We start from the raw sequence: 13,117 nt of genomic DNA on the forward strand, positions 1-13,117 counted from the left end.
GGTTTTTTTTTTTTTTTTTTTACATAACGAGAGCAAACCGGCGCTGTCGCAAATTGCCGGCTCAAGTCCTACTAGCCTCCTAATGCCTGAGAGACTCTCTTTTTCTTTTCTTTTTTAATTACTCCCTGGCCGCGCAGCAGACAGCAGGCTGTCTGCCAACGGCTGCGGCGCGAAAAGACCGGGAAACCCCGTGCGCCGCCTTAAATGGGCGTGCGCACCCCCCTGGCACGTGACACGGGCCGCTGAGGCCCCTGCCGAGCCAGCAGGACATCGCTCTCCCTCGGCCGCCGCTGCCGCGTCAAAGGGCGGCCCGGGCAAGTCCCGTCCTTCTCCTTGGTGCGTGTGGATTAGGTAAGTCCGCTTATTTAAGTCAACTAGTACATCGTTCAGGAAGACCTAACTGACTTAGGTGCTGGAATAATGCATATGTGTTTCCCGAGAGCAGAGCAAACTTGGTTTGGAGAACCGAAGCCATGCCTCTTGAAATGCTAAAAGGATCTTTGCAAGGATTAAAAACTTCGCTCCCAAAGCATCTCCAGAGAGTCGATTTGAAGCATTTGCGGTTGGGGGGTGACTTTGCCAACAAATATTTTCAGGTAAACTTTTTTTCCTCATTTTTTTCCTCTTAAAAATAAAAAGGAACCTATGCGTTTCTCTCTCTCTTTTCTCTGACGGTTGTAAACAAAAGCGGCCAGAGTGAAACTAGTCCCGGTGCAAAACAGTTGGTACCAAAAGTGGCCCTTTCTGAACGGTGGGGTGCCTAATATGATTGGCATGTGGTCGTAGGAACGAGCAGGCTTCCGAGGTACACAAAATACTTCTGCACACTGACTTGGACGACTCTTGGAAGACCATCTGATAATATCAATTGCTGTTGTTTTTTAAGTGGTGGCCCTGTTATTTGAACAGTTAAAAAAACCGAACAAAACCTTTTCTTGAAAGCAGAATTGCTGCTGTGGGTTTTTCAATGTGCATTACCTTGATACTCATTAAAACTTTAATATGGCTTGGAGAGATGCAATGCCCCCCCCCCCACACACACTTTGAATCTAAACTCACTTACTTGGAAGCAAATTTAACAATTGTGCCTCAGTCAAAAATATGCTAGGAAGTTAGTTTTATCAGTCTTGTTTTATTGCTATAGGACTATAGTTAAAGGATGTTAAAACTTTATTATTTCTGTAGAAGAACAGAAAGGTGTTTATTTTTAGTGGATGATGGATGATGATGCTTTCAGTTAAACTATAAACTTCAACAGCACTGTAATAAAAATTTCCAATCTGGTGATATAATTGAGTATTTTAAAAAATCAATAGTTTCTCAGATTTATGAACAAACCATTTTTTAAAAATCAGGAAGGATCACATCACAATGTAATTTTTGTCTTTATTTCCTCGACATAAAATTGGCTTCCTTTCTATTGGTAGGTTTCTGTATTTTGCTACAGCAAAGAAAACATGGTGTTGGAATGTGATGAGGAAGAAACATTTTCTGTATGAACACATTGCCTATAATATGTCAGGCCTACTGCAATTTTTTCCATATAGATCACAATTTAAGACTAATCCTCTCAACATGTTTGTTATTATTTGATGATAGTGAACTTAATTTGAAAGCCTTCTCATCAGCAGCACTTGGAAATGTAAGATGAGAATTACATTGTTTTATTTTCATAGATTGGAAGGGGTCCTACAGGCCATCTAGTCCAACCCTCTGCTCACCTTCTGTGAAGACATGTTCTCTGAGGAAAGCATAGAGTTCATAGGATGTATACACACCATAAAACCCAAGTTGATATGGAAATCTTGGATTAGAGCAGAGTCCTAAACCGTGGCTTTTATAAATGTTCTTGATGATTAGTACACTCAGCTGGAGCCACAAAAGAAATACGAATGTGAGAGGAATGACAGAAACATATAAGGGTACAGAAGTTTTGATCCAACCCTACCAAAAGCACATATACTTTACTGGACCCATTTGTTTTTTGAATAGCCACCTGTAATAGATTGAGTTTTATTACTTAAACATTAAGGTTTTTGGGCAGATTATAAATTCATTTTACATTTATTTGTTTTATTTATTTTCCACTTTTCTTCTTGTCAAGGACCCAGAGCTACTTAAGACATCCTTCTTCTCCTCTGTTTTTTCACAACAACCCCGTGGAGTTGGTTAGGCTGAGAGAATGTGACTGACCCAGGGTCTCCCAGGAAACTTCCATGGTAGCCTGATATGACAGTCTATCTACTAACTTGTGTAGGCTTTCAAATTATTATTATTATTATTATTTCAATTTATTTCCCACAACTCCCAAATGGCTCGTGGCGGGTTAGTGTCTTAAAACCCCATTAAAAACTCCCATTAAAATGTCACCGTGAAGACAATATCAAATGTCACAGGTTGGCAGTATAAGCTAGAGAAGCAGCCCTGAACACACTTCCGTCTGAATTGTTGACATGGTGTAGCTTAAATGTTTTAAAAAATCTGGCAAAATCTGGTGCCTTTAATTCACTCCTCTTCTGTTGAGATAGCCTACTGCATGAAGTTTGCATTAGTAATCCATGAATTGGCCCAAAGTACTTTATTTTATCCATTTCCTCACCTGAAACAGACATGTGTATGTTTTCTTTTTTCTATTTGTCTAATGATAAGTACATCCTAGTTCATAGTTGGAGTCCCCAGAAGTAGATAAAATATTTTTAAGAAGTGGTTCAGTATGTTTATCTGTGTTTCGCTCCATATCCTACTGTCTGACCTATGTTTTCTTTAAGTATTTACCCTTCTGATTACTTGCTCTGTTACTGAAATAATTTTGATTCAATGATCTAATCAGCCACTGAATGCTGCTTATGAAGAAGAAGATGAGTTGGTTCAAGTCAAGTCTTTATTTACGGTCATTAACACCAAAATTTTTGATGCACTACTATACAATAGCAGTTTGTAAAAGGGAAGGTAATACATTAAAAGGTTAAAAATGCATCAAAAATAAAACTTAAAACTTCTCCACCATAAAAGCCAACATTTAGAAGCATTAACTGCGGATGAGTTGGTTCTTAAATGCTGCTTTTCTCTACCAGAAGGAATCTCAAAGCAGCTTACAATCACCTTCCCTTTCTTCCCCCCACAACAGACTTTGTGAGGTGGGTGAGGCTGAGAGAGCCTAGATATCACTGCTCAGTCACAACAGTTTATCAGTGCTGTGATGAGCCCAATGTTACCCAGCTGGCTGCCTGTGGGGGAGCAGGAAATCAAACCCAGCTTGCCAAATTAGAAGTCTGCACTCCTAACCACTACACCAAGCTGGCTCCTCCATATAAAATATGTATGGAGGCAGAGAAAAGAAAAAAAAGTTAAAGTTATTAAAGATTGCTGCCATAATTTGTATAAAAAAGAGTATTTCATGTCTTATTGTGCCAGTGTAAAATATATGTTCAATATTCTGTTTCATTGTAATAGATAATTTCCTTAGAGGAAATATGCCTTGTGAGGAAAGAACTTGACATGGCTGAAACCTGCTGCCTAGAAGAAAAAAAATAACAGGTGACTGTTGAACCTGGCACAAAAGCATAGCTAACGGCAACTAGTTCTTGCTAATTTGACAGAAGCATTTAGGGCATCTGAAAATGTGCCAGGCACTGCTCTGGAGAATCCACATCTGCCGTTTTACCTGGCAGCAGATTTGAAATATGTTACAATCATCCAAGTGGCTGCACTTCATGTTTACTGTTGTCCAAGGAAAGTTATTATATTGGCTAAGCTCAAAGCAGAGATTTACGCCTTCGGAGAACTAGCAGAGATGTTGGAGGAGTTGTAACCTGAGGCAGTTTAATACACCATGCTATTACTACAGCTGACTGGTCTCCTGCCATGCATAAGGTTTACATGTTCCTGTATATTTAAGCAGTTTCACTCTCTTGGCATGTGAGGTAAACAATATGCTGAGTACCACGTTCACAATAAAAAGATAAAATATTTTCTTGGTATTAAATTGTGAATTTTAAATTTGGTATTGTGGCCAAGGATAGATGAACACTTCCCCACACATACAGGCATGCACATTATGTTTCTTATGCCTACATATGTGCATACAGTTAGTTACATATGTGTCTTTTTGAAGTGTGTATATATGTATTTTTTCCTCATATAAGTGTGCATGCAACCAGGCAGGGCCACATGCACAATCACCTTTTGACTCTCATTCCCCTTTTTCTTAGTTATACGGAGGAACCTGCAGCTGGAAATACAGGAGATGGGCCACTTGCTTCTACTTTTGTTTTCCCCAGACTTGAACAAAATAGGTTTAATGCTAGATTATCTTCAGAAACAAGGACGGTGTGCAATTTAAGGCTTTTACCACCCACACATATGTTTAGAAAAACCTTTAATCATTGGTCTGTAATCAGATTGTCCTAAACACTAATGTGATGCTGGTGCTGGAGGCACCTTGCAAGGCAATACGGATGGATGTACTGGTAAATATGTCAAGTGCTATTTATAATGATTTCTATTGTAGCGGTTCCTGACTCATTAATTGGATTTATTTTCTTTCATTTCAGGGAGCAGTTGTTATTTCCTATCCATTAACTAGAATTGGAAATGGAAAAGCATTCTTTAAAATTGTACTTCAAGGTATTTAAATATATAGTTCTCAGTTTTGCTCATTATACTTGTCACTCATTGAAGGCATAAAGATGGGATGGGGAGGAGAAACCTGTTGCATAGAATTAAAGGGTAAAAGATGGGAAGGAACTGGTGCAGAGTTTGAAGGACATAAGGATGCAGTTCCTTGTTGTCAGATTTACCTTTACCTTTATATTAAAATCAGGTATGCATATCGGTTAGAAACAAATCTTGTCTTTTAGTTTCTTCCTATGAGACAGAGTTGCTAATGCAAACTACATCAGCTGCAAGCTTCATTTATACCTTACAGCAAGATCTATGCCCCTAACATTAGTAATCGCTTTGTATACTTAAAAGGTATGCTTTGGTTTGATCCATATAGCTTCCTATACTGCTTATGTGGGGAGGTTTCTCCTGGGAATCTACTCCCAAATCCAAGACTTAAAATTGCCTTGCAGTCAAATAACTATTACAGGAACACTGAATTGTTCTTCCTTTAATTTCTAGAATCAGAAAACTCATGTTCCAGGACTGACACCATCAATACTTTACTATTTGGAAAGTTGGCAGAAGACTGTGAAAAAGTGATACGTCAAGGGGTAAATATTTTTATACTTTATATTTTTGAAAGGGTTTTAAGATGGCAAGGACATCTGTTCTACCAGTCTAATTAACCAATGCAATATTGCTTTTTGATTGGTTGAATTACATGTGGTATGGGTTAGATTCCCTGAAGTATAAATTGGATTAGTTGTTGAGGGTGGGGTGATATGGAGCTCTAACACTGGGAAGTGATAGGTCAGCACTCCCCCCACCCTCCCCCAGGGTAAAATCTCAAAGTTGCATTAATTACAAATAAGAAGGGCAGGGAGAGATGTGCTCATATCTGCTTTTCTTTTACTATGGCAGAAAAAGGCTGGGAGGATAGGAAGCACTTTGATTCCAGGTAGCTGCGTGGCAACTCCGCATGCGCGTTAGTGCCCCCTGCTGGTGGAAACGTGCATGTGCGGCAACTCTGTACATGCACGTTTGCACGCAGCTGCTGCACATGCGTGGCGCCTGGGCCATTGGCTCTCCCCCACTTCTGGATGCAGTCCTCAACCACAAAAAAGGTTAGGGACCGCTGCGCTAAGGGAACTGCTTAATGATAATATCCCTAAGAGAACTCTGACTAGCCCAAGGTCACCCATGTGGGTGCATGTGGAGGAGTGGGGAATAAAACCCAGTTCTCCAGATTAGAGGCTCTTAACCACTACACTATGCTGGCTCTACAGCTATCAAGTAGATCCTATCTATCAGATTGGAATCAAGGGTCAACATAACTTATGTGCAAATACATATAGGAAATGGAAAAGGAAATGCAGGACTGATTTAGGGTTTCCAATGTCTTAACATATTAACTGATATAGTTTTTAATTGGGAGGTTACTGTCAGATTCGATGGTATTACTTGCTGTCTAAAGGCATCATGATGAGTTCTTCCAGAACAGAGCTGACATTGGTAATATCACAGGGACCTTTCATTATAGTCTGGCCTCTGACAGCTTCCTGTCAATGATTTTTTCTAAAAATTGTTGAAGACATCTTGAAGGCAGGAAGGAAGATTCTCAGCATGCTGTGTAGTATTTAAAGTGAATTGGAATGCTTTTCAGTTAGGATATATTTATTTTATTTAGTTCATGTATAGCCTACCTTTCTCTCTGAGACTCAAGGTACATTACAAAGTTTAAATATATATTTAAAAGGATGTATTCTGCAGTGTAAGCATGGCCTTCATGGTGTTTTCCAGAAGTTCTTTTTCATCTATTGCATTAGAATCCTAAATATCTTTGATAAGAAAAAAACATCTATGTTATATCTAGGAAGACATATTTGCACCATTATCTCTTACTCTTAATAGCCTTAAATGCTTTATTACTTAGTACTTATGTCTAAGTCTGATTCCACCTGGAGCCAAATCCAATATAGATTTTTCTGCTTTCCTTTCTAGTACAGAGGAACTAGGCAAGAACTGGTAGCCTACATGCTACTATTATGGCCTAGGTAGATCACTGAGCCAGATGCGTTCAAATTACCAACTTGGCTTATGTGTTAAAGGGTCTGAAACTTAATTATCAGCTTGTACCCTTTGTGATATGTATTTATTTATTTATTTATCCATCCATACTTGCAATTTTTATCCTGCCACTCCCAGCATTGCTGGCCTGTGGGGGCTCAATTTCTAATAATTACATCTTGCAACTGACCAGCAGAGGAGTGTCTTGGCTTAGAGAGGTAGTAAAGAAGAGGTAGTAAAACAAAGCCTGAAGTGTCAATCATGACATCACAGAGGTCAGTATTAAGGATCTTGCCCAGCCCTTGAGCCCATGAATTTCAAATAGCCATTGTGAGTACTCAAAGTGTTCAAGCCTCCGTTATGACCTTGAACTTTAATATACTTAGAAAATGTGTGTGTGTTTAAAAATCATGGTAAAACAAAGAGTGACTAGTCATAGGACTTGAAAAAAGATTTTTTGGTGATTTTAAAGTGCAGAAATAGTAACCTGTTTCCAATAATTTTTAACAAATCCAGTGCATGCACTTAAATAGCAAATGTGTACAAGAAAGCAAGGATTTGCTAACTGTAGACAAACTATAAAACAAAAAAGAGAAAATTGATACTGTTTTTGTTCTAGCAGCGATTCTTGCTTTTCATAATGTAATGCCCAATGGAACAGTATGTTGTGAATTACTTAAATAACAAGGAAACAGTAGTTCTTGGTATCTCCTTCAAGACACTAATACCTCCCTTTTGACAAGCAACAGAAGATCTCAGCACTTGTAGAAAAAATTTGGAGATGTCAGTATGTAGACATCATGCAACCGTTGTCAATCCTGAGTCTGATGATCTCAACAGTAGACTTGGTCCTTTGGTCTCACCTCCATTCCAGAACACCGCAATGGACTTATTTCCTTTTCAGAAGAACATCATGAGCTGCAGGTACAATCAGATCAGGATACCAAATTGTCTTGAGGTGGTGGACACTACAGTCAAATCTTTCCAGAGGAGTCAGCCTTTTGTAACTATGCCAAATTGTTCTTAGAACAGATGCCAGCAAGAGGAGATGGGTAACTCATTGCCACGATCTATTGGCACATGGAAAATGAAGTGCTTGGAAAGAATACATAAACTAGCTAGAGCAAGTGAGACTGACTTTCTTAGCCTTTCATTGGCCTCTGTCAAACTAATATGTGTTAGTTTGTACAATATATCAACAAAAGCACATATCAACCACCAGGGGAGCACCAGATCAAAGTTGGAGTTCAACAAATCCAGACTGCTTCTAAACTGAGCAGAGAAGAAACTTGTCAGCTTAACCTCAAGAGCTTGAAACCTGGAAACAGATTGGCGAAGCAGGAAAGAGCTGGACACAGGAGAATGTGCCTTGAATTGTGGGGTCTTCCAGCAGATTGCTTACAAGTTTGGGAACCTGCGAGCTATTCACAAGTGAACAGGTTCCACTCAAGATTCCACAGCCAAACAGCAGAAAGCGAGGATGGGCTGACATATCTGTGGTCCAGAGGTTTTCCTTCCCCTGTCACCCATAAGCAGAATACTGAACAGGTGAAGAAGGAAACAGGAAGAGATAGTTTTTGTGGTATGATGGTGGTCCAGATGGCTATGGTTCTCAGAGCTTATACAGATGTCTACAGCAACCCCATGGATGCTACTGGAAATAAAGAATCTTTAGATGCAAGTACAATTATCCATCCAGATTCAATGTGGCTTCAGCTGGCAGTGTGAAAAATAAATGTCGGACCTAGGTTTTCCTGAAGACATAGTGATCATGTTACAGCCCAGAAGACTGCAGGCAGTAGATCAGAGAGAGAAAGATATGAATCTATAAACACATGGCTAATATTTAAGAAATAGATCCTCTGAACATGAAACTTGTGTACAAAGACATTGTCCTTTTCCATGAGGGTTTAAAGGCTTAAAACCAGTCAGGTTGCAGCACTTAACACAGCTTTAGGATCAGAGAGACTAAAGAATTTATCTGCAAATAAACATAACAAATGATTCCTAGGGGGAATTACACAACTAGCTCCACCTGTGAAATACAGATTTGTGACTTGGAGCCTCTCGAATAGTACTTAGAATAATCACTAAAGCCCACTTTGATCCTTTGCAAGCACCCCAAACCAAACCAAAGTTTTTGGGTTCAAGCTGATCCTATCACAAACCCATACGAACCAGTTCAGTTTGTGAACCAATCTTCCAGCTAGTATAGCTTCATGGTTCAGCCACAAACCAAACTATAAATATACGGTTCGTGTTTATCCCTAAACCTTAGCAGCTGAGCTCCAGAATTGTTTATTTATAATCTCATACAACATTGGACCAGAAATAATATGTCCTAGAACAGAGCTTATCTGCTTTCTGACATTTTCCACTTTTTTCCCAACAGTTGAGACAATATTACACAAGGAGAATTCATACTAGTCTTTGCAAACCATCCCAGATTGGGGAATTATGGCTGAGTTTGGTTCTCATTTAGGAACATTACCCATTGATACCTAAAGCCTGTATATTCTTGAGCTACATATGCAAAAAAATCTATCCAATTTTCAGTTATTTTAGCATATTTTTGTTAAGTATGATAGAGCAGTGGCACAAGTGTCTGGCTTGGGCATAAGCCTGGATGGTTGAGGGGTGCCACTGGTTGTTGGGGCAGTATGCCAGTCTGTTGAGTGGGATCCTGCCACACATAACAACCTATTAAGTCTTGTTTTCATTTGTTTGTACACTTTTTGGTAATAATTGAATCTGTCTGTATCACTTAAGTTAGCAGTCTAGTTTCTGCAGAAAACATTAAGGTTTGGGATTTTAAATCAGTTAGAGAAGTATTGTCGGAGACTGCTGAAGTAGCAGAAAGGGCAATCATAGTGCAGTGTTTTGCTAAGAACTGTCGGCTTTAATCAGAAACCTCCTTTATTTGTTGTAATCAAATAAACACATGAACAAAAAGGCATGTGGTAAAAGCTAATGGGAATGCTGTTGGTACAAGATTGAATGCAGAGGAGGAGAGGGCTTTGAAGGTAAAATGCTTCTCAGTAAGAGCACACATCCATCTGAAGGTACTTAGAGGGTACAATCAAAATTGAGAGGTTGCTTTAATATTCAGGCAATGCCAGAATTAACTTAAGTAAAGGAGCCTTTAACTTCCATTGCAATTCCCTGTGTGTAATTTCATTTTCTCAGCAATCTCGCTTAGTTTCCCTGCCTGTCAGTAAGATTAGTCTATCAACTCTTATTTATTTATTTTTGAACTCTCATTACTTTCATGGGAGTTTCTTGTCTAGCATCTTGATGGATGCCAGAGAATTTGGGCAGTTTTCTTGTTTTAAATTCCTTTATTTCTTTTTGACCTGTCTCCTACTGGTCAGTAGCTGACATCTGTGATGCTTGATGGTAGATAACTGAGTTCTCTTGCTAGATAATCTTCTATGCTGCCTGCTCTGGTTTTAAGATTCTGAAGTATCTAGCACAGTGTTCAGCTCTGTGACAGGGTGGAGTAGATTGTCTGGAGGTATCAATTTACCCTGAGATGCTGCTGAGGCACAGGATTTCTGGCAAGGGTCCCCTGTCACTGTTCCAGTACCTCCCTGCCACATATAACATCCAGAAAAACAGTTAGTCACACTGCCGTCTGTTCCCATACAGCATGCCACAGGGTGTGATTTTCTCCCTAATGTTACTTAACACCTACATGTATTCTCTTGCACAGCTGGTCTAGAGATATTGACTGGGATGTCATCAGTATGCTGATGACACCCAGCCCTATCTGTTAATGAGTGGCTGGCCAACCCCCCCCCTCCCCCAGGTTCATTGACCAAGTGTTTGGAGGCTGTAACAGGTTGCCTCAGAGCCTCTTGTGGCGCAGAGTGGTAAGGCAGCAGAAATGGCGTCTAAAAGCTCTGCCCATGAGGCTGGGAGTTCAATCCCAGCAGCCGGCTCAAGGTTGACTCAGCCTTCCATCCTTCCGAGGTCGGTAAACAAGTACCCAGCTTGCTTGCTGGGGGGTAAACGGTAATGACTGGGGAAGGCACTGGCAAACCACCCCGTATTGAGTCTGCCATGAAAACGCTGGAGGGCGTCACCCCAAGGGTCAGACATGACCCGGTGCTTGCACAGGGGATACCTTTACCTTTAACAGGTTGCCTCAGACAGAATTTCCTGAGGTTCAACCCCATGAAGATGGAGGTCTCATGGCTGGGAAAGAAAGGACTAGATGAGGAACCACACTTCCCCTGCCTTGATGGAGTGCAGTTTACAACTTTACACTTCGTCAAGAATTTGAAGGTGATTTTTTATGTTTCCCTTTCAATCACCAGTGTAGCTTGCCAAGCACTTTAGCATCTGTGCTAGGTGAAGCCATTTTTTGCCCTACCTTACCCCCAGAAGATCTAGCCACAGTGATCCATGAAACTGTCAGCTCCAGACTGGATTACTGTAATTTGCTCTACGTGGCTGTATCATCGGCCCTGACTCAGATATTAGAACTAGTGCAAAATGGAGGGAGAAGGTAGACATGTGATCCTAGCAACACTGTACTCACCCTGCCAACATTGGTTTCCACCCTAATGAGATTGTTTGGAGGGAGGTACATCCCATTTCTGATGGACCCGAACCTTCTCTCAGTCCCCAGATATTCAGGACTTGAGTCGACCATTTAATGGCTTGGAGGCTACAGCCCCAAGCTCTGGCCTTCCTCTAGAAATTCGAAATTTATTTTTACAAGCCAGAAATACCTCAGTTAGATACTCTTACAGTTATATTTTGAGGTGTGGGCACTAGCAATTAAGCTATGTCCATTTACTTGTCCTCTTTCTCTGATCCTGTCATACTTACTGGATCTAGCTAGGAATGGATTATCCCTCTCCTCCACTCACACGCATTTCACAACAATCCCTGCTTATCATACAGAAATAGATGTTCAGTCAGTTTTTGCACATAAGTTATCTAAACTTTTTCTATGAGGTCTTACCAATTGTCACCCCCCCACATAAAAGATCTGTGTCCCAAAGGTCGCTAGAAGTGTCCTTGCATGCATTAATGAAATGCCCCTTTGAGCTTATGGCATCATCAACTTTAAGCCTTTTATATATGAAGGTAGCCTTTTTGGAGGCTCTAATTTTGGCCAGATGGGTAGGGGAGTTGTCAACCCTTAGAACAGATCCACCCTCTATGAAGATTTACCCATCCAAATAACCCCTCACCCTAGTTGGGAATTCCTACCTAAGGTGGTATCCAAGTTTCATTTATCTCAAAACATTTCTTTCTCACTCCTTCCACGGATGCCAAGACAGCATTGCACACACTAGATATTCGCAGGACTATACTTTATTATATTGATAGTACCAAAGTATTCCATAAATCAAACTCTTTTTTTGTTTGTTACTGGGGCCCTAAGGAAGGTTGCAGGGCTTCCTTGCAATCTATTTCACAATGAGTGATCCAGACTGCATACCGAGAATCTTCTCTTCCTTGTCCTCTGTATGTCCAAGCTCACACACAATTAGAACAAAGGCAATGTCAGCAGATTTCTCCAGAAGACTGCCATTACAGGAGATTTGTTGAGCAGCAACCTAGGTGAGGAAAGAGACTTTCATGAAACCCAGTGCCCTGGACCTTCAAGCTAGAGTTGACAGCCTGGAATGGCAGTGCACTACTCACTGTTTAATTGAGGGCATTGACCTCCCTCCTCAAGTAAATGAGCTTACTAAGGTCCCAGTGTGGGGCTGCACAACAACTTGAAGATGAAAACAGTTGCTTACCTGTAACTATTGTTCATCAGTGTCTTGTGTGTAGACACACATTCCCTCCCTTCCTCTGTCGCTGTGGGCCCTCAATTAAGGGCTAAAACCTCTCTGAGACCGTTTATGCACTGGGAACTTCACTGCCCCGGCTCTCATGCAGGAGCACAAATCTGGGGCGGATGAGGTGCACCAGGCCAAATGCTCCCCCATGTGGGTGCAGGAAGAGGTGGGGTAACCTGCCATGACTAAAACTCCAGCCTGCAGCAAGGCATGAAACTTCCAGTGCATAAATGGTCTGAGAGAGGCAGTTTGACACTTAATGGTTTGCAGCAGCAATAAGAACCAAAGGATGGCTGAGGTCAGGTGACCTGATCGGCAGGAAAGTCCATGCATGCACAATCGAGTCTTTGAGCGCCCCCTTCGGGTAGACAGCCTGTGCACGTGCAGTCCCTATGCATATCTGCACCTAAGACATCATTGAACAGCAGTTATAGATAAGTAACTCTGTTTTTCTCCCAAAGTTATTTGCTATTAAATATACAGTAGGGAGTGGACAAGAAGATGTTATGGATTACTGTGGTGGACTGAATAAACTAGGGGTTTTGTGTGTATTTGTTATTTTAAGACTTGGGTTTTAACTTTTAATATAGTATCTGTTATATACTTTTAACCATACTTATGTAAAGTCAGAAGCCTTTTTG

At 40.7% G+C, this 13,117-nt stretch overlaps 1 protein-coding gene across 2 annotated transcripts in view; it reads left to right on the forward strand.

Annotated features, from left to right (window-relative positions):
* Positions 1-207: 207 nt before the first annotated feature.
* POT1 (protection of telomeres 1) overlaps positions 208-13,117 on the forward strand; it is a 77,715-nt gene continuing 64,805 nt past the window's right edge. Inside the window, exons 1-4 of one of the 2 annotated variants that reach the window (XM_077338342.1) lie at positions 208-351; positions 446-596; positions 4,554-4,626; positions 5,125-5,216. In XM_077338342.1, coding sequence (XP_077194457.1) covers positions 474-596; positions 4,554-4,626; positions 5,125-5,216 — 288 coding nt within the window. In that variant the 5' untranslated portion in view covers positions 208-351; positions 446-473. Of the gene's footprint in view, positions 352-445; positions 597-3,453; positions 3,538-4,553; positions 4,627-5,124; positions 5,217-13,117 lie in introns of those variants that run through there. The other variant, XM_077338343.1, reaches the window with a different exon arrangement.

The sequence above is a fragment of the Paroedura picta genome, chromosome 5 (genome assembly GCF_049243985.1).
Source record: "Paroedura picta isolate Pp20150507F chromosome 5, Ppicta_v3.0, whole genome shotgun sequence".
Taxonomy (NCBI): domain Eukaryota; kingdom Metazoa; phylum Chordata; class Lepidosauria; order Squamata; family Gekkonidae; genus Paroedura; species Paroedura picta.